This window comes from Hemicordylus capensis, chromosome 4 (assembly GCF_027244095.1).
Source record: "Hemicordylus capensis ecotype Gifberg chromosome 4, rHemCap1.1.pri, whole genome shotgun sequence".
In the NCBI taxonomy this organism is placed as follows: domain Eukaryota; kingdom Metazoa; phylum Chordata; class Lepidosauria; order Squamata; family Cordylidae; genus Hemicordylus; species Hemicordylus capensis.
In genome coordinates, this window is record NC_069660.1 from 106862499 (window position 1) to 106888992 (window position 26494).

Here is a 26494-nt window from a genome sequence, read left to right on the forward strand (position 1 = left end):
TAGACTGACTTGAAAATTATATTTTAAAAAATTCTATGAAAGCATTTTTCAGTAATAAAAGGAACTGTGTTATATGTATTTTTAATTTCTTCAAGAAATAACTTGCGTTTATAATGCACTATAACCTTGTAAATACCCTATGGAAACATTTTGTAATATTTCCCTAATTTTTTATAGAAATGATAAGCTATAGCAAATATGTACTACCTGTTCAGGAATTATATTGTATTTGTCAGAATGAATATGTAAGTGGGGTTTCAGACATCTTCTAAAGGGGCTTCTCCCCATAGCATAGTGGTCTTCGCTAATGGAGATAATGCATTGTAGAATGTCTCATATTTTCTCCCAGCATACTCCCAGTTAACAGTACCAGAGAGAAAGCAGCTGTCAAGAAAGCACTTTCATTTGGGGGATATCCATTTCCCTAGACTCTAACTGTAGTATATTTTAACCTAGAAAACAGCCCTCACATAGCAGCTGGAACTGACTAGTTCTCAGTTAAACTCTGAAGAAGTTTCTTGTTAGTTTCACATTCAGCAATGAGTCTGTTGCATTTTCAACCAAAAAAGAAAATTATTTTTAACTTTGTGTTCCAATGATTAAAACTTCAGTTTTTAACAGAGTTGTTTGTGTTTATATTCACTTTTGTTCATCTGTAATATGTCAGTTTAGTAAGTAATGATATATCTCAAATCTGTTTATACTAGACAAGCAAAGTTGGCATTTGAAGAGATTTCCAAGTAATGCAAAGTCTAGTCACTGTTAGTAAATAGTCTAACGGTGAATATAACCACATCCTTTAAATACCTCAAATGTATCAGTTTTATCAAAAAGACAATAGCTTGTCTTGTAATTTCTATAGTAATTGAGTAAACTAATTTACTCAATAGTATACTCGGGAATTACTCTACAGAACTACTTAATTTCAGTAGAAATTCCACTGAGTAATTCTGTCAGGATGTCAGCCATTGGCCATATTTGCATATAACGAGGATTCGGAGTTGCAGGGGCCAGGTTTCCTACCTTTATGTCAGAATGCGTGCAACTCCAGTCCCGCTTGACCAGCAACCTGAGGTTGCGCACCACAGACTCCAATTTGAACCTTGGTTTGTAGTGCGTTTCGCTGCTCATAGCTGGGGTTCCATCAGTGGAATGTTACATGCAAATACAGCACTGGAGGCTCCTTCCTCTCTTTGGGTGTGATTGGATGTATGGGCTGTCCTTCAAGCAAGAAGGAAGCCCACACAGCCAGTTCCCCCTCCTCTCTGACTGCAGAGAGCCCACTCTCCATTTCATCCAAATGTGGAAGGGAGGTTCACAGAACCGTGGATCCATTGGACCCATGGTTCCATGTTACATGCAAATGTGACCATTATATCTTCCCAAAAAAATTTCACTAAAGGAGATATCCAAAAACCATTAAGAATATCTACTTCAATATTATTGCACTTCTAACACTGATCTTTACAAAATTATTACCAGACAGACAAAAGTTAAATACCAATGGCACTACAGTTTCAGATGACTTGTTTTAAACAAAGCTTTTGGCCATATTTTTTACCCATTCCTCTCTCACCACTGGTCCACATAGATCTTTTTCACCACCCTATGTGGTCAAAATATACGTTTTAATTCCACTTGATTCTAATGTTGGCTCAAACTTCATGAGTTTTTTAGTGTATTATCTAAAGTGTATTAGTCTGCACTAACTGCAAACTAATTTTGTAATTTGTTTACTTTTGTTGTGGGTTTTCTGGGATACATTGGGGTATATGTGGGGTACATTTGGGCTACACATTACGTCTTCTACTAATGTGCATGTAGAACCATAACCAGATATCAATTTCAGTGCTGGTTGTATTTCTTCAGATTTTGCCTGGCACCCTTTGACTGATGCTTCTGGGTAGACTAAAAAGTTCCTATGTGACCCAGCCCATAGTTTTTCCAGCTGTATAATGGGAATCATAATGACAGCCACCTAATTTAAAGTTGCTGTGTATATGATTAACTTAAAGGTGATTCTTTGTTATTAATAATTCTGGAAGATCAGATATCTGAAAATGTGGTCCATGTACTGGAGAAAATTCTGAAGCTTAACACTTTGAAGGAACGGATGATTGGAGTTAGGAGACTTAATTAGTTCCAGGCCTGAAAATAGAGCTTCATTAATTGATCTGAATTAATCAATTGGACAGTTTTCAGAAAACAATTTGGGGTTCTCATTTATTGGCTAAAGATAATCTTACATCATAATGCATACACATGATGATACAAGAATGATATGGAAGTATTTAAATGTTGCATGTTACTGAGGAAGTTGCCCTCCAGGATATTCCAAGATCTCCTGGATATGCCAAGGATTGAGCCTGGGGCTTTCTGCATGCAAAGATGCTATTCTTCCCCGTGTGTGCTAGCTTATGGCCCATGTGTAGAAAGAAATTAGCAGTGAAACATTATCTTGTGCCATGGAGGAATTCTCAAAGTATGAGGAAATGTGGTGTGATTATTAGATTTGGCAGTAAAAGAAAAGGAGGCCATGTCACCATGGCAACCACATTACAGAATGCCCAGGTGTGGGATATATATTTATTTGAGGGAAATATTAGACTGAATACAGTATTAATTTGAACATAATGGGAATATTACTTTGAGTTTAGAATGAGCTTCCCATATTGATTCTACACAGCAAGCAATAATATTGTAATAAAAATTAGAAGAAGCAGTACTAGAAGGGGGGCCCTATTTTCATTTGTCTGAGTGAAATAGTGCTGAGACCATCTTCTGAGTTCGTTCTTTCTCTCTCTCTTTCTCTCTCCATTCCTGCCATTTTCATTCACCTCTTTCTCTCTTATCTTCTCATTTTGGCATTCTTTCACCTTCTCTCTGTCATGTTCACTTGCTTTCTCCGTCTTTTTCTCCTCTGTTCTCAGATTTTCATCTTGTAAGAGATAAAATGATAATAAATATGAGGGTGCCTCAGCATGTGCAACTAACCGCAGCCCCACTAAAGATCGTTTTTCTCAGATTGCTGCCACACCAGAGCCCTTTACTGCTGTTGAAGCACTCTTGTTCTGTGATTAGTGGGAAGCAGAATTCCAAACAGCATTTAACATAGTGCTATGTTCACTAGCAATGCCCTTCTTTATGGCCAAGATCTATAATATCTACTCACAAATAAGTTTCATTCAGCAAAAGTTCCTTGGCAGTTTCAAGTAAGCCTTTTACTTGTAGGATCAGCTTGTTTTGTTACTTCTGTTCATTTTGACTAGGGGTTTAGTAAGTGATTGTTGAAATAAGAGCCTCCCCATCTCTGGCAACTTTTAAAAAGGCACTGAAGACACATTTATTCACCCAGGCTTTTAATTAGATTTATAGTTTCATTATTTTTAATGTTGGGTTTTAAATAATTTTAATGTTAATGATTTTAATATTGTAATGCTTTTGTTTAATTGGTTTAATGTTTATATGATTTTAATTGTAAACCGCTCAGAGACGCAAGTTTTGGGCAGTATAGAAATATGGTAAATAAATAAATAAATGCCTCATGAATAAACTATTTGAATTGTTCTATTGTCAGTTTCTATGGGGAGAGGGGAGACTTTAATTTCCAACTTCCTCTAATTAGTATTTTTCTTTTTAAAATAGCCAAATAGTGCAATTTTGCTATTTTAACAAAGGAAAGGAAAAAAATATAACTTTGCTCAACATTTCTGCTATTTTTACAGTAGCATTCCACATCCTGTTTTTTGCATTCACAAAAAATATTTCTGTTCAGGACTTTGGAGCTGTGTCAATCTTCAGGAAATCACATCTATTATTGTCAGCTAGTTGGGAATTGCACCTATTTAGGATATCAAAAATATACAGGAAGAAAGGTTCTCCATCATTAATTTGTGTGCTCATATTGCCTGATTGGTTCTCTGGCTGTGTGGGGTTCTCACTAAATAATCCAATCTATAACCAAGCTTTTTTCTATCCAGTTATATGTGTTTTCCTATAACTTGGTTCTATGTGTACTTGCAATACAAACTATTAATTCACTCCTGTACTCAGGAACTGCCAATTTCACCTCATCAGCTTGCAGAAAATGGCTTGTCAACCACGTTAACTGTGTATTCCCAACTTTTTCAAAACATGTCAGCAACACTGCACTACAGTATTTAATGTGTTGAACTCATGAGCTGGGGTATCAAGGATGATCATGATTCCTACAGATGTTGTGTCTGCCTCATCTTTTGGCAAATGTTGGTTGAACATGAATCTTCCTTCCATGACATCCTCCTCCTGTTGTTGAAGGAAGAATGTCAAGTCCATAGGTTCAGCCTTTCCTTTTGGAATTCACTTTGGTGCCACAGTCATACCATCCTTCTTTTACTTTGGTTGCAATCACAGGTGAGGTTGTTATTAGTTCTCTGATAATCTCAGATAACTTCCCCAGGCACTTGCAAGACTATTTGACATATGAACACGTCCAGTAGAAAAATGGGCGGCGCTTTGATACTAACTGTAGAGCTCATTTCTTGTAACAGTTAAGAATATAACCATAGTGGTCTTTTATTTATTATCAACCCACTTCATCAGATACTAAGAACTGGGAGATGGAGAGCAGCTGAAAACAGATCAAAAGAAAACATTCTAAAGTTCTTAACGTGACCGAGACAGTATATGTTAAGAAGAGTCTTTATAATATGCAAGGAAACCATAATCTCTATTAAATCCTTGGTAAATGTAGTCAAATTCCTGTATTTGTCTTTGCTGACTAAAATGTCAATGGATGGGTTTTTTTTCATGTCCTTGTTCTTAATGTTTGATTTGTGACCAATCTTTGTCTTAAAGATATCCCTTTTGTCGTAATTAGATTACTGAAGAACATTTGGTGCATGATATTATGTACATCACATTAATGGATGCACAGATATAAGAGCTGTGTATTTGATAGATGGTCACATACATGTTTGACATCCAGGCAAATGAAATGCCAGTGTAGCACCATTGCTTGCATGCATGCTACAGGAAAGTGGTGGGTTTTGTCACTCTCCCTTTTCCTCTGAAGTCAACTTTGACTCCTGAAAACATGTCCCTGGGGTTAACAGTACCAGTGCTTTGTTTGTCTGGATGTTGACCAGTATCAGTTTTGTTGATCCAAGGACATAGTTGACAACTAGGTTTGATGTATGGTCTTGTGCCACTTGATTAGCTGAGAAGAGTTTGTACTTGGTAAGCAGTGGTTTTAGGTGGTGGTTGTCTAGCAATGGTGTACGTTCCATAGATCCTTTGATGTTCAGCAGCAACCAGAGGTCTTCTGCCATTCAGCTATATCCAGTTAACATAAATTGCTATCATATCCATACTCTGACCAAGCAAGAAATAAAAGTGGATTTTTTTGTCTATAGTAAGTTAATGGAATCAATGGACTATATTATACATTAGCTGTAACCCAATAAACTAATCTGGATAAATGTAGATTTCTGTATGTATATTTTATTTACTTTGGTCCAATAGTTTAATTCATGGGTTACTTGATTTCTGTTATATAGAGAGCCAGTGTGGTGTAGTGGTTAGAGTGCTGGACTAGGACCAGGGAGACCTGAGTTCAAATCCCATTTCAGCCATGAAACTAGCTGGGTAACTCTGGGCCAGTCACTTCTCTCTCAGCCTAACCTACTTCACAGGGTTGTTGTGAAAGAGAAACTCAAGTATGTAGTACACCACTCTGGGCTCCTTGGAGGAAGAGCGGGATATAAATGTAAAAATAATAATTTAAAAAACCAATATATTAAAAAGGTAAAGTGTGCCGTTGAGTTGGTGTCGACTCCCGATGACCACAAAGCCCTGTAGTTGTCTTTGGTAGAATACAGGAGGGGTTTACCATTATCATCCTTTGTGCAGTATGAGATTATGTCTTTCAGCATCTTCCTCTATTGCTGCTGCCTGATATAGACGTTTCCCATAGTCTGGGAAACATACCAACAGGGACTCAAACCAGCAACCTTTGGCTTGCTAATCAAGTCATTTCCCCACTGCATCATTAGGTGGCTCTGTTATATATTAGGTAACCTGCAAATAATAATCAGATAGGAAGTTAGTTAAACACTTTTAGATATCATAGTAGTTGTTCCTGCCACAGTTGGAGTTAGAAAGCAGATAATTTCTAGTCTAAGTTTTTAAATTTCTAAAGTTATGGTGAAGTTTCAGTTTCTTATTCACCAAAAAGATAAACCTCTAACCAGTCCACTGATTTCAGCTAAGAGAGATGCCTTTAATTGCATAAAATAGGAAAAAATGAACTTGTTACTATCTTTCCTTTAGCCTTTCTAGCCTTTCCAGCCTGCTCCCTACCTTTCTCACTCTGTCTTGCTCCTTCCAGCCTTTCATGTACCTTTGTTGTCCTTCCAACCTCCTCCCCCTGCCCCAGGTTTTTGAACCACCACCACCCCTCCTGGTTCAAATACTTCTCATGGTAGTTGCAGTTACCTCCCTCCAACAGCTGGGCAGCCAAACAGCATGCAGGTGAGTAGCTTTGCTGCTGCTCTTCTTCACTTTTTTCCCTGCCCAGCAATGGTGACTAATGAGTATGTGCTATTGCTACAACTCTCTAAGGGTATTCACATGACTTACAGGCATGCCTGTGGGGCAGGCATAATATCACCTACCTTCCCTACCCACCCCCCAAAAAAGCTAAAGCAAAGGCTGCATGGAGTGTGCTCCCAGACAATCCACGCCAAGCAGCATGGATTTTTGGAGGCTGGGATGATGCATCCCGGCCTCTGTATATCCCACAACGCACCACATGACAAGTGCAGTGCATTTGGGAATCCCCCAGAAAATGGGTGCTCTAACAGCCTGAGCACACAATCTTTGCAACAGGCTTAGGGGCACACTTGCACCCTTAACCTTGGCTGAAAGGCAGGCTAAAAAGTGGGGTTAGGCAGGCAGACAGAACCAGGATCTGCACGGATCCCATGAGCAGCCTAACCAGGCTGGGCTGTCCTAGCCTGGGTTAGGCTGTTCGTGGGAACAGCCTTTCTGCCTCTTCTCTTTTCCCCGCCAATTTATGTCCATATCCTTCTCTAACAAGGCAGCACAGTCCTCATTTTTTTTAAAAAAGATTTCCTCTTTTGAAGTCAAAAGTTTCTATATTGGACTTGCTGTGTATGTCTAGAGCCAACAGACAACCAAAGTAGTATTCCCCAATCTGCTGCAATCAGACTAATGTAGCTAATCAGAACAACTAATCTCCTGTCCCTTGACTGGGAAGATGTGATGGTAATGGAGACTTCGCTAGAAGCAAAGACAAGAGCAGGATGTAACTATAATTGAGTGGATGGGTTCAAAGAACCCAGGCCCCGCAGATACTCCCTTCCCTATTTTCTTCATTATCCTCCCCACTCCAAGGGGCTGTCGGGGAGAGGGGTGAACACGGGCCCCCTAGCTATGTCTCTGGACAACAGTGTAGCTACTATGGAACAGTCAAAGATAGGTCACGGGAGGTGCAGGTGTGCAACCAAACCAGACAGCAGGGTAACAACACCATCTCATCTCTACTCTCTGCCTGTCTTATGTGGCCCTGCATGTGGAAGAAGTCGGAGAATTCTAGCTTGCAAGTTCACTACTTGCTCTGCTGTAGCAAAAGCTGTTCTATAGTCTGAAGCTTCATAACTCTTTAAAAGGTATGCTGTTGCAAAAGGCTTATAACAGGAGTGAAAAGCATTCAGAAAAACATTTTACAATTATAAAAGGGAAATGGAGTGTGAAACCCAGATTAATAATTTAGGCTGAAGAAATGCCATACTACCACTGAATGCAAGCTCCAGCTTCAGAGCAACACACAAGGATTTTAAAATTAAGAAATAAAATGAGGGAGCAAAACAGAGAGCACTCCTTTGAAAAACTTTCAGTTGATACACCATGTGCACACAAATCCAGAATTGTTAATGGCATATTACTCTCCTGTGGGTACACATTCTTTTAAATGTTTGTTAACCCCCTAGGTCACAGTTAATCATCACTCTTATTGATGGTGACAAGATGCCTGGAAGTTTTTCACATGGGGCTTTTAAAATCCTTTAACTCACATCTCTTCTGGAAAAGAGAGGGTGCGTTCACAGACCTGAAGTCCCTGTGAGTTATTGGGGAGCAGTTCACACGCAATTTGGGTTTTTCACTGCATGTTTAGAGTGTAGTCTGATTTATATCCAACAGGGGGGAAACCCCGCTATTTGCATCATGGTTGGGGGGGGGGGACTACATCAAGTTTGCAGTAAAACGTCCCAGTAAACTTGCGATAAAGCCTGCTGTGTGAAAAAGTCCCTGGAGAAGTGTGGCTACATCTTGCAAACTTTAGCCTTGCCCTGCCGGACGTTTAGAGCTGGCCTTATTGGTCTCCTTACATCATTGATAAATGCCTCTTTTTGAGCAGGAATTAAGGTAGCAGAATAGAAGCTTTTTATTTTTTTAAAAAAAATAAGAAATGAGAATATCCTTTTGTGTTTCCTTTCTCAAACAAATGGAAGTTTGATGTAACCTTTTGCAGGGCCATTTTTTTTTATTTTTTTTTTAGAAGAGTGCCCCAGAGACCTGCAGTATTTTTCTAATCTGTTTATTTAATCAAGTACCGACAGAGACAGAGCATGAATTACGAGGGCACAGAAGCAAGTACCCTTAATCAGGCAGTGTGGGACTCGTAGCAATTTCAGTCCCAAAGCAATAGCAGTACAAGTTGAGTATCCCCAGTCCGGACATCCGAAATCCAGAATTCGCCAAAATCCGGAAACTACCATGGTATGCACCCACAGCACCAACTTGTTGCAGCTTAGTTTTCATTACATTTGCAGCTACCTGTAGTTATTTAAATGAAATGCTTATTCATTATTATACTTTAAATACCACTCCCCAATACAGTGTACAGCAACCTTTCATGTTTAGACTTGGATCCCTTGCCCAGGATATCTCATTACAAATATGCAAATATTCCAAAATCTGGAAAAGTCCAGAATCCGGGACACTTCTGGTCCCAAGCAGTTCGGATAAGGGATACTCAACCTGTACTGCTGAAATTCAAAAACTGGTTTTCTCCAACTCCGCTAGCCAACTCCAAATGAAAAAGTAATTTTAAGTTTTCTTTGCATCAATTCCCCATGTTCAAACTGTGCAAACCTGTTTCATTCTAGTTTTTTCCTTCCTGCAAATGTTTGTGAGCTGATCATGCAAATCATTGCAAAGACCTGCTACTCTGACTGCCCATTAATTAGCATCCATTGTTAGCGACCAGGCTACTGCAGAGCTCCAGAAAAATGTTTGAATGACAAGATGGTATTGCTCATTATGAGACTATCATTCCTGCATAAGTTGTTTTTAGCATTCACAATAGGGGGAAATTAGTGCTGATTTTTAAAGAAAAAATCAGTTATCTGCACCATGTACTGTAGGTGTATTTAATACTTTCAAATTTATGTTTTTCTGAATATACTGATGTATGGGTCTAGTACAGTGATCAACATAATTCTGATAGGTCATAGATAGTAGAAGATTTTGAACTCTGAGGCTTCCGTTCTGTATGCAACTTATGAAGATTAGCTAAAGAAATTGGGATGGTGGTGGGGAGAAGGACGAGGATGAGGAGAGAGAGAGAGCATGGTCCCCAAATAAGTGGGGGGGAAACAGTATACGTTTCTCTTGACCCACCCTTTATGAAACTTCCCTTATTTAAACTCTACAACATTTTGTTGTAGGTTCCTGGAAGGGACGTTTCAGGAGGGCACAAGGGAAAAGGGTACTTCTCCCCCCCCAATTCCTTTGGGGACTTAACTGTGCTATATTTACTTACTTATAAACTTACTGTATAATAAGCTGGACCAGGCTTCAGTCTGGACTGCTAGGACTGGCCTGCTAATGAGTCGGGGTGAGGCGGCCACTTAGGCAGCAGATTGGAAAAGGCAGTTGACTGCTCACTGGCTGCCTCAGTACTTGCTATCCTCAGCTGCTTCGGGAGGCTTCACACACATGGCTTTTACCTCGAATCGCCTCCAAATGGAGTGTGCCAGTCCACATATTAGCTGCATTTATCCCAAAATCCCTGCAGGCTATCAGGGACCAGTACAGACAGGACTTTGTTTCCCCCCCGAATGGAGGCTGCGCATTCTGACTTTGCCTGAAGTATGTCCGGCTTTTTAAAATCCTGTTTTCAGTGGGTTGTTTTTTTCAAAATGAGGCTTCTGTTATGCCCCACAATTTCTGTGATGTGTGAAGTGGCCATTGGCGTAATTTGACGTTTTTCAAAACTCAATCAAAGGGAGTTGACAGCTGTGTTGGGTATGGTCTGCTCTGAGTGATTTGCAGTTGCATGTGTGTGTGTGGTGAGTGGGGGTGGGGGTGGTTTGTAGACGATTGGTGAAATTCTGTGGAGGAAGTCCAGAAGGGGAGGGAGAAATTCCCGAGTTAAACGCTTATAGCTTTACATATGCAAAATGGAGACTGCAGGTTCCGATGTAACCTGAGCCCTTTGTGTCTGAGCTGATTCCATCGGCTGCATTTTTCTTCATGCCAGAGAGAACGCAATAATTTCTACTTTAAACTTCCCTGTCTCTTAAATGGTATGGTGTATGTGTTGGGGGGGGGGTATGAGGTGATGAAGGCAGTCATTCACAAAGGCAGGGTTTGGGTTTGGGTTAAGTGTTCTGTTGTTGACAACTTGTCTTGCCAGACTTGCACTTCCGAAACCAGCTGTCAAACTAACAACAACAAAAGCTCTCTCACCTCCTCCTCATGGGATGGGATTGGTTAGATACAAAACCTGGAGCAAGCAGTGGGAACACTCACAGGAAAATATCTGCTTGATTGCAGAAAGTTGCCAACCCTATGTGAACTGTCCATTTAATCCCCCAAATTAAACACCTGCAAATATGCTGCAAAGCAGATTCACTCTTCAGATACCCTGTGGCATGAAGCCATGTGTAAATAACTCCCTGCTGACCCTGTGCCTCCCAGCACCTCCCAACTTTATCCAGGAACAGTGCATCAGCTGCCTCTTCTTGTCTTCCTCCCACCTCTGGCATTTTCAAAAGCCAGAATGGAAGGAAGTGTGGAGGAGAAAAGTGAGTGCTCGACTACAGAAGAGACTCTCTAGCCTGGCAATCTTTCCCCCTCCTCTTCCACACTTCTTTCCTCTTGGCTTTTGAAAATGTAAGAGGTGGGAGCAAGAGGAGGAAGAGGAGAGCCATAATGGCAACAGACCTTCCTTCCTTCCTTAATTGCATTTATATCCAACCTTTCTTCCGGTGAACTCGGGAAAGAACACACAGTTCCCCCCTTTTATCCTCACAATACCACTGTGAGGTACATTAGTCTGAGAGATAGCCAAAGGTCACCCATTGAACTTCATCGCTGAGTGGGAAACTGAACCCAGGTCTTCCTGTATAAAGCAAGGAGGGATGTTTTTTGTTTTGGTTTTTTAACCCCGCAGCACACATCCCCTTCAACATTAATTTCTCCTCCAAGAGCATTTTCAGACTGCTCTTTCAATTTGCCCCCAAAAACCGACACAAAAAGTGAGGGTTTTTTTACCACGGACATAAATCAGGCTACATTCCAATGCCTAATGAAAAACCCAAAGTGTGTGAAGTGCTCCCCAATAGCTTGCAGGCATTATTCCCTCTAAGGCGTGAGCTCACACATTTTTTGATGTCAACTCAGTTAATTTTAGATCCCGCTCAGGTTTAATCACCCACTCTGAATGCAGGTGCACGCACACTGCCTTGGTATTGTCACCCAGAACAAAACTCATTCTGCACACAGATGGGTGGGGGCAGAGAGGACACTGCTTGCAGGGACTTTGGGGTAAATATAGCAGATGTGTGAATGCACAACCTCCATTCCAGAGTAGAAGCTAACTAAAAGCCCCATCTTGAAATGCTCCAGGACAAATTTAAAGCTGTAGAATATTTACTCTAAGCTGTTTGGTAATTGAGCAAGACTCTTCCCTTCCCCTCTCCCCACTGTCCATTTTTCTGAGGTCTTTTCAAGTGCCACACTTACATTCTGCATCTCATAGAATGACAGAATTTTAAACTTTGCAAGAGACCTTGGAGGTTTTCTAGTCAAACCCCCTACTTAGTGCAGGAAACTGCTACAACATCCTTGACAGATGGATGTCTAGCCTCTGTCTGAAAACCGCCAGAGAATGTGAGTCTACTATATGAGGAAGTGTGACTGCATGAGGCAGACTGTTCCACAGTTGAACAGCTCTTAGGAAAAAAAATGATAGGATTTAGAGTCTCATTCATAAACTCTCACACACTGCCTGACAACTGGTTCCTTTAGACCTTTTTCCCCTCTCCCCAGACAGAAGTGAGAGCTTATAGAAGGGAAAAAACCCAGAAAAGCCCACATTTTCATGTAGCTCTGATTGGGTGGCAGTGGTGTCCCCACAAAAGACAGCAGAAAACATAGATGAATTGTAGTATTTCCAGACTATAATCATCTCAAGATTATGTTTGTTCTACCAGGCCTTCCCAAATTTGCAGTATCTTTATGCCCATCTTCCTCCATTGTCTCTCCTTACCTTCCCCTTGTCTTTCTTTCCCTTAGGTTTCTGTCTGTTTAGATCTGGCCTGCAAAACATAAGGCCCAGGGGCCAGATCCGGCCTGTGGGGACTTTTTTGTTAGCCCACAGCTAGGAATATCCTGCAACAAAAGCACCACAAAAAGGCAGCTGGACACTCTGAGTCAGTTCCCTCTTCTCCAAATGGACCATCTTCTGTCCTCTCTGGAACCGCCTTATGGCACCATCCTGTTCATGTTTACTCAGAAATATTCCCACAGTTCTCCCAGTGAGGCTTACTCTTAAGCAAGCATGCCTGTGGTCACAACCTGAAAGCAGGGAGAGGAGGAACTTGACATCTATTTAGCTAGCATGTACTCCAGCTGCCCCAGAGCGGAACTTCTAGCCACGATCCTTAATTAAAATTGTGGGTCCCTTGTAGACGGGAAATATCCACAACTAATAATTCCTTTCATTAATATTTTTAATAATTAATGTTAATGTAATAATGCTGGGCTTAAAAACTCTAGAAGATTCTAAGGACCTACTGAGCACACTCCACAATCCATTAAGAGGGGGGAGTGGAGATCATACACCCTTTAGCTGCCAGTTCAGGGAACCTACCAATAGTATTGGTAGTAATGGTGAGGTGTTACACCTGCAAGCAGTTTGCAGAGGTGCTTGCTTGTCCTCCTTGCATCTTAGAGGTGCTAATTGATTTCATTGTCTTTATCACCTCCTTAACCTGGGCAGAGCCAACATTAGTCTTGAGTCATGAATGAGGCAAGTCTTACAACATGTATTGTATTTGACAATGGCTGGCCTTGTGTGTGAGGGTTGCAAATTTCTGTTTCTTATAGAAACAGAGTTTTTTTCATAAATGTATAACCATATATTTAAGAGGAGCTTAGTACTTTGAGCTTGCTGACTTTTTAGAGAGATCAAAGATGGTCCAATAAATCGGTTAAGGCATATTTCTTACCTTGAATTGGCATATATGCAAATCAGCTGGCATCTGCTTCATATCTATGTTGCACGTACCAAGGAAACTCATATGTGACTATTCAAGAGCCATCTCACACATGGCTTCAGAAGCCATGAAGATCCTTCCCCCCCACTCTCTCTCTCTCTCTCTCTCTCTCTCACACACACACACACACACACACACACTCACTTCATTGTGTGCTCCCCGATTGAAGTCATGTATATTACTGTTGGGGGGGGTGAATCAGGTGAAGTTTTCTCCAACTTGGAGATACAGTAACAGGGAAGATGTAAACAAATGCCAAGAACAAGAGGGCCTCAGAGCATGTGGAAAGACTTCTTAGAGGAAGCAGCATGCACCCCATTAAGTCTGCCCTGGACCCTATAACATGCCCCTCCCCCATAATTCCATTAAGTCCAGACCCTGGAATTATTGAGCTGTGTCACTGGTTCTGCTGAGTGGGAAAGGAAATATATTTCCTTTTTCCTCCACCTCCCCTTCTGGAAAAGTGCAAAAATTGAAGAGGGTTTTTAAAAAGTTTTTTAAAGTTTTTACCTTATGATGTGAACCCTCCTCGTCGCATAGGATGCTTACTGTCAGCTGCTAGGGACTTAAGCAGGCCAATTCCTCTGTCACTCAGTTCTCTTTGCCTCTCAAATGCTACTCTACATTTCAACTTCTGAACTACTCTATGGGGCCTTGCATATGATCACCTGGGAGTGGTTGGGATAGGGAAGAGCCCTAATCATGCCCACAAACGATCAGAGTCTCCATTCAGCTCTTCTAACTCATCATCTAGATCAGGGATTCTCAACGTGTGGGTCCACAGATGTAACTGGACTTCAACTCCCATAATTCCCAACCAAAGGCCACTGGGGCTGGGGATTATGGGAGTTGAAGTCCAATAACATCTGGGGACCCACATGTTGAGAAACCCTGATCTAGATGATCATGGCTGCCAAAAACTGGGACAAGGAAAGGTCTTCCAAGTATTGGGAGGGACCTCCCAGAATGCCCTGCACGGCCAGCAGTAAGGAACATCACAGCCACCCTCTGATTGGCCATGAGGGGGATGAAGATGGGGCAAGACCCATTCAAGCCATTTTGAGCAAATGAATGTGTGCTATGCAGAGTGGCACATTCACAAGATCCTCTAGTTGCAGTGCTCTCTGACAAACATGGCAAAAACAGGACCGGCAAAAACAGGGGAAAGCAGACACACAATCAACAACCCAAAATCACAGGGCTACTTCTCTTCACTAACCTGGGTTAAGATTGAAGACTAGAAGCAGGATTACTAGATTCAGATCTCCAGGGCTTGGGGAATTTTCCCTGGTTCACATGAGTATGCAACCCTGGGTTATCTGCCTCTAAGCCAGGTTTAGATGGTCATGTGAAAAGGTTTTATGCCTTCAACATTCCATGTTCCAGGAAGCTCACAGGACTGTTTGAGCTGTGTGTATATGAAATGTTTATGTGTCTATTAATTTGCAATACCATATGTATTTTTTTCTTCAGAAGTCCCTGGATTATGTAAAACCACTAACTTATTTTTGGATGGTTGTGTTTTCCTTCCATAGTGACAAGGATTCTACCCCCTGCATTTGTTATTAGTACATATGATGATAGTTTTGTTTCTCCAAGTGCTGTAGTAGGGAGAGGCCATTAAAACACTTGTATAGGTTTTGTAGGATTATGTGAGAAGTTCAGGTACACAGCTGCAGGATGTTAAAACTTTGAATGAATGAAAACATATTCTGATTGGTGATGACTATACACATTTAAAAAAAAACAACTGGTCCTTGTCCTGTCTGGTATGTCCTATCTACCTTCTTAAAATTTACCTGTTGTAATGGAATTAACACTACAGAAATCCCTTGCAATCTTGTGTAGCGTAAATTAAGTAAAAATTTTATCACTGGGTAAAATTCTCATGGGTTGTCTCTGCTTTATTGCAGGTCAATGCACAAACTGACACAGCTGGAGAGGCTTGACCTAGGCAATAATGAGTTTTCTGAGCTGGTAAGAAAAACTAATTTTAAAAAAACAACACCAAACCACCACACAGACAGATCTTTTAATAATAAATGCTCTAATCTAGAGATTTTCCTCATGTAATAGAGTAATTGCAGGCACAGAACTCCCTAGATACAAGAGCAGCTTCACTTTATATGTGGAAATGCTGCACATGAACCTACTCTGCATGGGTAAAAAAGGAATCCTCTATTAGGATGGACTTAATTCTCTATTAGGATGGATACATAGTGCTCTGGACTATGAGGGTTAAACTGAGGATGAGCTGGTGTGTATGATCTTGGTTTGTGGCACAGCAACAGAGAGATAATGAAGCTTATGGATTACTAATACTTAAATCACAATTTCTGAAGCCCTTCCCTGATCTGCAATTGTGCATCTGTTTCCAGAGTTTCCTGTCCCACCTTCTCTGTCCTAAACAGTCTGATGTTTCTGCCCATCCGTACTACAGTACCAATTCTGGTAGAAACAGATTTAGATCTAGTCATTAATATTAAGAAATGTGACTTCTCATCAATATTTAGCATACTAATCACTTATACTAATCAAGTACAACTTGTTACAAAGAGAACTAAGACCTGTAGTTGTATTGTGACTTTGTTATGAAAGGAGGTCAATCGAAAATCATTAAAATACAGATGCAGTTTGATTAAATACTTCATTTGTAAAAAGCTGTTATTTTTCAGCCTGAGGTTCTGGAACAAATACAAAACCTAAGGGAATTGTGGATGGACAACAATTCTCTTCAAACACTGCCTGGGGTATGGATATTTATGTTATATAATTTTGTGTTGAAATATGATACATGCATATTTTGGAAGTGTAAATTATTTATTGACATTTACAGTTAATATGTAGAGACATTAATGTGAACATTTTTGATGACGATGCCAGTGCGTTGCATAATAATGTGTAAATAATAAGTATGTATTTGTCTGTTTTCAGCACTGCATAATTCTATGAAATTTCACTTAGGTATAGTTTCATTTTATTTGATTAAAACATAAGTAAGCTATTTATTTTAAGAGGGAATGTGTTTTTCAATGGTTTACGAAGCACTGAGGTTATAAGAGAGAGGGGAAAATAGAAGCTGATGTATTTGAAGAGTTAAGATTTTAAACATTTTGTGTTTAAAGAGGCTTGCCTCTTGCTACTAAAAGATTTTTTGTGCAGCTAATTTAACAAAAAACACAAAACCCTGCCAATCTAACTCACAGTGTTCTTTCTGAAGAGCAGAAGGTCTGATACCAATAATTTGGATAACATTAACAGACTTTTTGATACAGTAGTGTGAAACTACAAAATGTAATCAGACAGCTTTTGAGTAATCATAAGGGAGACATTTTAGTTGGTACTTCTATCCATGCAGATTGCAGACCACTCATTTAGAATGGCTTATGTCCATGCTCACAGAGTTCTACACAGCCAGTCGAATGTGTAATCACTTCTGTATCCAAGTGACAGCACAGGATTGTCATTTCTGAAGAAGTAACGTGCTGGGAAATTGCATAGGCAATATGTGCAACTACAGCCTCCGCTACCTCTCTTGAAAGTTCGCCTTTGAGTGTGACAATTCTGCACTGCTAGCCAAATGCAGAAGTGATGATGGAAGCTGATGGTGGAGAAAATTGAACTGAATCTAAAAATCTATCCTCTTAATGACATGTCCTGGCCCATTCATTTTTCACATACTGAAGCTTCACTAACTTGGGAAAATACCATATCAATTGGGTAGTTAATCTAATGTATAACTTGATGGTGGCGGCACAAAACATTTCACAGCAACATTTAAAATCCCCGAGACACAGGTGTAAAAAAAATTATAAGGACTTCCTTAAGCCAAGAGTGTGAGTGCTTGTAGTACATGATAAAACATGAAAGCATGGATCCTAACTGATTTACTGTCACACAGCCACTGTAGATAACAGCACCACCTGAAAAAAGTTGGTTACATTAGAAATCATAATAAAAAATACTGCACATTGTCCCATAGTAGCTGTGTAATTAGCTTGTCTCTGTGATAGCTCTGTCACTGAACTCAGAGTTTCTCTCTCTCTCTCTCTCTCTCTCTCTCTCACGGGAATATATTCTTTCTTAATTCCGTCAGCCCATTAAGTTACCATGAAGGAAATTGTAATTGCCTGGATCAAGTAGTGCCTAGCATAGCAGAAAGGCATTCCTGCCTGTGCAAAGGGGTAGATCACAGCTTTTCCCCCCAACTGAAGCCCCTTATGCCACATCAAATGCCATTCCTGATGGTCCTCTGATTCTCAGAAGTAACATTTCAGGGGGCTATAGTGGAATGAAGGCAAAATAGCACTACTCCAGAAGTGGGACTCTGCTTGCGGTTCTTAGTATCTGCCAATCATTTTTAACTTAGTTTTATGTAAATATTCTAATTTAAATGTAAAAGGCCATTCCTACTAAAGCAAATAACTCTTCGAACATTACATTGATTTCTAAAAAGTGCATCACTATTATAATGCTTTTATTGGGCTTATAGCATATAAATGTCTGTTTTCAGTTTAGTTTACTGCAAAAAAAATCATTGGATAACCAACTATAGCTGGGATTCCTACTTCAGCTCCACATTGTAGCAATTTCATTCAATTGGCAATTGAAGTACATGCAATTTAGTGCTTGTAGAGCATTTGACAGTGTCTTTATATTTATTTGCACATATCCAATATGTTCTGGATTCTCTTTCCCATATTCAGTCCCCTCAACCAGGTGATTAGCAGTTGGCAGCAATGACGGTCTGCTGCACAATGCTCACATCATTTCAATCCAGTAGCTGCTAGAATTTACCAGAAAATCAGCCACAGGAACTCTCTGCAGAGCTACTGTTTACATATGCAGCTCCCAATCCAGCAAAGGATCTCTCTGTGGCATCCTTTTCTTGAGTGCAGATCTTTCTTGCTGAGTTGAGACATGGAACTATTACTAAATTTAAGCAGGATTTTATAAATGTAACTTTCAAAATAGGTTTAATACTTTTTATTCATGTTTTGTTGGAAGCCGCCTCAACCCTGGAATAGGCAAAATAGAACTACCAAAAAATAAAAAAAATAAAAAATAAAAGTGAAAATGGAACTATTTCATATCCAAGATATGCAGGTGGCCTTTGTTATCCATGGTTTCTCCACTTGTGGTTTTGCTTATCTGTGGTCAGGCAATAGATACCCGACCTTGTTATCCGCAGTACACATCTTCACATATCCACTGGTTTTGATAGTGCAGTTCTGCCCTTGCTTGATCATGCTCTTACTGTATGTACGCAAGGGTTGTGAGAGGAGTTTGGTGCAGGATAGTGAAGTACTTTGGTCTGCATGTTTAGAGGGCTTTTTGTGCTTCTGAAAGCCATTTTGGGTAGCATTTGGCTACATTTCATAGCCACTGGAAGCTTTGGGGGGCTTTTTGGAGCCATTTCTGTGGAGCCTTGGGGAGCTTTTTTTGAGCTGTTCCTGTGGAGCTTCTTGGAACCATTTTCTGGATCCTCTTGCAGCAATTTGCTGCCCTTGTAAGATGCTCATTATCACTTTTATAAATGTAATTTTGATTTTAATGAAATTTTATTTTTAAATTAAATTAATTTTAATTTTGATAATTGCAGTACTGTATTGTCTAATTTAGATTGCAATTAAAATAAATTTAAATTAAAATTAAAAATTGATTTTAATTATCAATTGAAAATTGATTCTCCTCTCACTCCTGGATTCTCACACACTCCTCTGTGTGTGTTTACTTGAATTGGATTTAATTTTGTGCTGCCTTTTTGGCCAGCCTACCAACCAATCAGGCCAAGGGACTTGTGCTGCTAAGTGCTGGACTTCAACAGTGGGGTTAGGAAACATCAGGATTATGCATTATGGGAGAAGCTGGGGGCTAGGAATCCTGGAAGAGCTGGAGAGTAGGAGAGCTGAGGTGGCCAAATAGAGTGTTGTGCTCCTACCTTATTTCTGCTTTTACCCTGTCTTTTGGGGGATTTTTTGGTCATTTTCCTGGGCTCTGGAACCTAATCCCCCAATTCCCATTGACTTAAAGTTTCATTATCCGTGGTTTCGTTATCCATGGTTGTAGGCCAGAACGGAACCCCTGCTAATAACAAGGGCCACCTATAGTGGCATCTAAATTTTTGAAAGATTAATTAAACATAAGAAAAACTTGCCTAAATATTAGATTCAAATGCACATTGCTTTAGATTCAAATTCACATTTAACATAATACAATATTATGTATAAATATTCTTCACATACTTATTAAAAATTAAGGGCATTGGTAGTAGTAATATTTATATACCGACAAAAGAGTGGTTTACATAACAAAAGGAATGAGAAGGGGGGGTTCCCTGTCACAGAAGGGCTCACAGTCTAAAAAGAAGCACAAGACAGACACCAACAAGAGACTAGGGGTGTGCAATTCGGGTATTCAGTAATTCGGTTCGGGACCCGAACCGAATCACCCCTGTTCTGTTTTGTGCCCGAATATGGGCCACCCGAATCACCCTTGATTCGGTTCGGATTCGGATTTAATCCGAATCTGAATCAATTCGGGGGGTGAAAAAGGGGCCCAGGGGCAAAATTTTGGGGTGGGGTGGTAGTGCCCAATGGGTGGAGTCTACCACCCCAATTTCAGGGGGATTGGGCAAAGGGCTGATATTTGGGGAATTTGTAAAGTTTTAGTGACTTTAGGGCAGTTCGGGGGCATAGCATGGGATCTGGGCAAAAGGGGTGGGGTGGAAGTGCCTAATGGGTGCAGGCTACCACCCCAATTTCAGGGGGATTGGGCAAAGGGCTGATTTTTGGGAAATTTCTGAAGTTTTCATGTCTTTGGGGCAGATTGGGGCAGAAAGTGTGGCCTGGGGCAGAATAGTGGGGTCAGGTGGTAGTGCCTAATGGGTGGAGGCTACCACCCCAATTTCAGGGGGATTGGACAAAGAGCTGATTTTTTGAGAATTTTTGAAGTTTTAGTGACTTTGGGGCAGTTTGGGGGCAGAAAGTGGATCTGCCCCAAAAGAGTGGGGTGGGGTGGTAGTGCCTAATGGGTGGAGGCTACCACCCCAATTTCAGGGGGATTGGGCAGAGGGCTGATTTTTTGGGAATATTTGAAGTTTTGGTGTCTTTGGGGCAGATTGGGGGCAGAAAGTGGATCTGCCCCAAAGGAGTGGGGTGGGCTGGTAGATAGTGCCTAATGGGTGGAGGCTTCCACCCATCCCCAATTTCAGAGTGATTGGGCAGAGGGGTGAATTTTGGTGAATTTCTGAGGTTTGTCTTCATAAGGTGAAATGTGCTAAATTGATTACTTCCACATATTCATACTAGTAATTGAGAGTGTGAAAAAGTGAAAGTGGGGTCATGAGAGTTGTTTAATTGAAAAAAAATATCATTTGCTATGATAGAATGAGAATTCACACCTCAGAAGTTTTTTTTAGGCACTATCTACCAGCCCACCCCACTCCTTTGGGGCAGATCCACTTTCTGCCCCCAATCTGCCCCAAAGACACCAAAACTTCAAATATTCCCAAAAAAATCAGCCCTCTGCCCAATCCCCCTGAAATTGGGGTGGTAGCCTCCACCCATTAGGCACTACCACCCCACCCCATTCTTTTGGGGCAGATCCACTTTCTGCCCCCAAACTGCCCCAAAGTCACTAAAACTTCAAAAATTCTCAAAAAAAATCAGCCCTTTGTCCAATCCCCCTGAAATTGGGGTGGTAGCCTGCACCCATTAGGCACTACCACTCCACCCCACCCCACTCTTTTTGCCCAGATCCCATGCTATGCCACCGAACTGCCCCAAAGTCACTACAACTTCAAAAAATCCCCCAAAATCAACCATGAACCGAATCACCTGAATTTTTCGGGCCCGAAATTCGGGTGATTCGGCTCAGGCCCGAAAAATATCGGGGGACATCGGGGGTGATTCGGTTCGGCCCCGAATCACCCGAAATTGCTCGTTTCAGGCACAGGTTGTTCTGTGCCCGAAATTTTTTGCACATCCCTACAAGAGACACCAAAGCTGCTATGCTGGGATGAAAAGAGACAGTTGCTCTCCCTCCACGAAATATAATAAAGCGCCATTTTAGAAGGTGCCTATTTCCACTTAGCATGGGTGACTGTCCTTACTTATGTTAGTGCACAGTGTCCAGGCACATAAGCATCTCTATCAGGCATGACAGTTCATTCTCTCTGTCATCAGTTTTCATAAACTGTTACTTAGCACACTAACTGTTATGCAGAATGGGAGGTCTGTATATGCTTCCCTTATCGCTTTTCAATTCCAACTCGTATATCCAACTAGCACAAGCTCCAAGTTCATATTCATCGACTAAATGGAGGAATGGAAGGGACCTCCCACTCCTCATAACAATCAGTGGCAGTGGTTGTACATGTGATGGCAGAGCAAATAGGTCTCTGCTATGCCATGTATCTTCCCCAGCTACAATGAATTGTAGCTGCAGGATCTGGGAATTGTAGTCCAAAAACAGCTGGAGGGACAAGTTTGCCCACCCGTGCAATGGGCTCTGTTCCTGCACTGGAAAAGATCACCTGCATTGGGAAAGTTTTTGAGAGTTTAGAGGTTGTTGCTACAGAGTTTGTAGATGTAGAAAGTCTAATTTTCAATTTGTCAATTTTTTTTCACTTCCTGGGACCAATGATGTTATACCAGATTTCTTCTTCTTCAATAAATTGCCAGTGTAAAATCTGTTAAAGTTAATCTAGTGTGCAAGCTCATAATATTACACTAACACATTGTTACACACAATGTTACAAATATTACATTGTTGTTAGGTATGGTTGATCGCTGTGATATATGAATTTAATCAACTAACCTATTCTTATGCAATGTCTTCAAGCCTATAGGAAGGTTAAAGCAGCTGGTGTACTTGGATGTGTCAAAAAATAGGATAGAAAGTATAGATATGGACATATCAGGATGTGAAGCCCTTGAAGACCTACTGTTGTCATCAAACATGCTACAACAACTGCCAGACTCTATAGGTAAATGAGCTAACCTTGACTAAATATGAAGGGCTTGTTGCTGTGAAGATTTTCCACCAAGTCTCACATTTTAACCTGGCAAACCTGTACTTCGTTTGGACCGTCACCACTGGGTTAAATGGCTTCCCCAAAGCTTTCCGCCATTTCTGGCAGTGAGCTGGGGGGGAAGGAGCATCCATGCCAAGCACAGCAGCTGCTCTAATGAGAGCAGCATGTCCCTGAGCACCCTTGGATGCAGGAGGGGGAAGTCCTCCCGCCCCCAGCATTTCCCTTCATCGCACTGCCACTCATGGGGAGGAAAGGACAGTGGCCACTTGTCTACCAGGGAAGGCAGACAAGCTCCTACCTTCCCTGCAGCCCAGCTGCCCTTCTCAGTGAGGCTGTATGAAAGACCTCATACTGTCCTTAAATTAAACCTGGAGAACAGAAACAAAATTTTGAACATTGCTTCACAGTAAATAAAGATGCACCAGGTCAAATTGTGTTGTACCATATTTTCTTACATGGAGGCTCATATTTGTGTGTGAGGTAGTGATGTGCACAGTCCGCGGAGGTGTACCTTACCCCTCCCGCCGCTTTCCCCCCTCCAGCATTCCAGTTTTTGGCAAAATCTTTGGGGCAGCAGCATTCCTCCCTGCCACCACTGCCCCCTTGTTCTCCAAAACTGGAGGTAACACGGGCACGTGCACATCATAGCATATGCATAGGATGTGTGCCTTCTACCACTTGAATATAATTTGGTTCCTTACTTAGGAACTACAGGTGAAACTCGGAAAATTAGAATATAGTGCAAAAGTCCATTAATTTCAGTAATGCAAATTAAAGGGTGAAACTGATATATGAGACAGACGCATTACATGCAAAGCGAGATAAGTCAAGCCTTAATTTGTTATAATTGTGATGATCATGGCGTACAGCTCATGAAAACCCCAAATCCACAATCTCAGAAAATTAGAATATTACATGGAACCAAGAAGACAAGGATTGAAGAATAGAACAATATCGGACCTCTGAAAAGTATACAGTGTACTGTGCTTGATTGGCCAGCAAACTCGCCTGACCTGACCCCATAGAGAATCTATGGGGCATTGCCAAGAGAAGGATGAGAGACATGAGACCAAACAATGCAGAATTGCTGAAGGCCACTAATGAAGCATCCTGGTCTTCCATAATACCTCATCAGTGCCACAGGCTGATAGCATCCATGCCACGCCGCATTGAGGCAGTAATTGCTGCAAAAGGGCCCCAAACCAAGTACTGAATACATATGCATGCTTATACTTTTCAGAGGTCCGATATTGTTCTATTCTTCAATCCTTGTTTTCTTGGTTCCATGTAATATTCTAATTTTCTGAGATTGTGGATTTGGGGTTTTCATGAGCTGTACGCCATGATCATCACAATTATAACAAATTAAGGTTTGACTTATCTCGCTTTGCATGTAATGCATCTATCTCATATATCAGTTTCACCTTTTAATTTGCATTACTGAAATTAATGGACTTTTGCACGATATTCTAATTTTCCGAGTTTCACCTGTATATGGTAAAATCCTGTTCTCAGCAACAGCTTTCAAATATGTTTGGAGCAGCTGCTTGCCCATCTCTTTGGGAGCATTCCGTGAACCACCTTTGCTGGCTGTCTTTTATTTTAAATGGCTTGTTGTTTATTCCCCTTATTTCAAGTCACTTCTATTTAATTCTTTTGACCACAGCCAATAGTATTTGAGACATGGAATATGGGCTGTTCTTTTCACCAAGAAAATCTGCTTCAGCAACAAAAAGAAATAATTACAGGGAAGAAAATATTATGTTTAAATTGTTCTTCTTAGATATACTACTACTGATTTAACAAAACTTTTTATTATTTTTGCAGGGCTTTTGAAAAGGCTTACAACTCTAAAAGTAGATGACAATCAGCTCACAATTTTGCCCAATGCCATTGGAAAGTAAGTGGAAAACATTGTATAGACTTCCCTGTCAACAGTATCTTAATGACATCACATGCTGCAGGGCATGACTCATCAGAAAGTTCAGCTCATTTAAGTCACATTGATTTTGTTGTTAAGCACATGCTTACTTTCTCCCACTAGAGTCCATGGGATTTACAAGTACATAACTTCAGCTGGAGTGTACTCCATAACATAACAGTTTTTTTCTGTTGTGTATTTTGAAATGCTTTCCAGAAACAACTTGTATTTATAGAATCAATTACTCACAGCTTTATTGTCTGATATGGCAATAATAATCACCTGGTGGTGACCTGGGATAGGGCCTTTTCAGTTGTCTCCCCTAGGCTATAGAACTTGCTCCCTGTGGATATAAAAGGATTATCTTCCTTGGGTATTTAAGGCTCTCCTGAAGGCCTCCATCTGTTTAGCTTGGCTTTTAATATCTAATTTTAAGTTTAAGCTGGTTTTTTTTTTAATTGTATTATGTGGTTTTGATTTTAATGTAAATCACCCTGAGCCACTTTAGGAAGAGTGGTATATAAAATGAATAAAGAAATACGAATGAATGAAGAAGAGATGAGCACATCGCAGCTGCCAGTTGTCCTAAAATCTGCAGAGATGCCTTCTCATCCCATTTCCATGGAGCATATGGGAGGAATTACTGTGGCTCTTTAGTTACCTTGTCTCCACTTGTTGAAAGAGAAAGAGAAAGAGGACCCAGGCTAATGAGAAATCTTGTGGTAATAGAAACATAATGCCAACGCTTGTCAATAACACTTATAGTCAACCAGTGCTATTGAATTCATGGGGTGTCAATAGCACCAGTTGATTCTCCAAACCTTGGTCCTCTCTATGGAAATCTCCAGTTCAGGGGCAATGTTGGGACAACTATTTCAATGAACGAAGAGTGAAGAAGTCTGCTACTGAAGGAACAATCGTTTCATAGAATGTGTTTATAGTAAGTTTAAAAAATCACGGATCCCAATATTTTCAAGGAACTTCTTTTTTTTCTCATTTAAAAAACTTCCCATGACTTACTATTAATAAAGCCTTACTTAATAAAGGCTGAGAGTGTGCTGTACTTACATAATCATTTTTAAAATGAAGTATAAAACAAAAATGTTTTTCAGCATCATATTTCATTCATTCATTCATTCGATTTCTATACTGTCCTTCCAAAAAATGGCTCAGGGCAGTTTACACAGAGAAATAATAAATAAATAAGATGGATCCCTGTCCCCAAAGGGCTTGCAATCTAAAAAGAACCATAAGATAGACACCAGCAACAGTCACTGGAGGTACTGTGCTGGGGGTGGATAGGGCCAGTTACTCTCCCCCTGCTAAATAAAGAGTTTATTTCCATAAATAAAGAGTATATTTCCATAAATTATATTAATATTGGGTAGCATCCAGATGTTGTGAACCGCCTTGAACCTTTGAACTCAGGTGGTATATAAATTAAGTACAAGCATACATAATAAAATAAATTAATGTTGCCCTCACATTAGAATGTTTGTGCAACCGAGGAGGGGCAATATTTGCTGATCCCCCTTCCTTCTGTTGCCCTCAGTGTCACCCAGTCTCTGAGAGCTGGAAGACCCTTAGAGATGTTGCCAGAGAGCATCAGAATCCTACTTCCTCCATTGTGTGAACAAAACATTACACAGAGAAAGCATTAGTGTGAATGCTGACCACTGTTGTTTGTTATTATCACCAGCTGTGTTCATGGTGCTTTTACAAAGGGTGAGAATGTCCAGAAGAGCTTACAAATTAAAAAAACCCTGCAGGTATCTGTTAGCAGCTTCCAGATGTTTAAAGTAAAGTTGTACAGTCGTGTTGGTGTTGACTCCTGGTGACCACAGATCCATGTGGTTTTCAGGAGGAATGTAATGGGCAATAATATAAAGACGCACAAATTACAAGTTAATTGAGAAAATTGCTTTGGCAAGAGTGATTTATTTTATTTTTGTCTTTTGTTTTGTTGAT

General features: G+C 40.6%; 1 protein-coding gene and 1 long non-coding RNA gene across 29 annotated transcripts in view; one reads left to right on the plus strand and one right to left on the minus strand.

The window, feature by feature from the left end:
• The window catches only part of LRRC7 (leucine rich repeat containing 7), a 378525-nt gene that overhangs the window by 256537 nt on the left and 95494 nt on the right, over window positions 1-26494 (plus strand). For all 28 annotated transcript variants that reach the window (XR_008306746.1, XM_053248546.1, XM_053248555.1 and 25 more), the window contains 4 exons: window positions 15482-15545; window positions 16244-16318; window positions 22413-22557; window positions 24433-24505. Coding sequence is in view for 27 of the 28 variants with exons in the window: in XM_053248546.1 (XP_053104521.1) it covers window positions 15482-15545; window positions 16244-16318; window positions 22413-22557; window positions 24433-24505 (357 nt within the window). In the remaining variant the exon portion in view is untranslated. The remainder of the gene's footprint in view (window positions 1-15481; window positions 15546-16243; window positions 16319-22412; window positions 22558-24432; window positions 24506-26494) is intronic.
• On the minus strand, window positions 2565-12787 carry LOC128324255 (uncharacterized). Its single transcript, XR_008306755.1, has 2 exons — window positions 12560-12787; window positions 2565-2938 (listed from the first exon to the last, which is right to left on the minus strand). It is a non-coding gene; the product is annotated as an uncharacterized LOC128324255 (long non-coding RNA).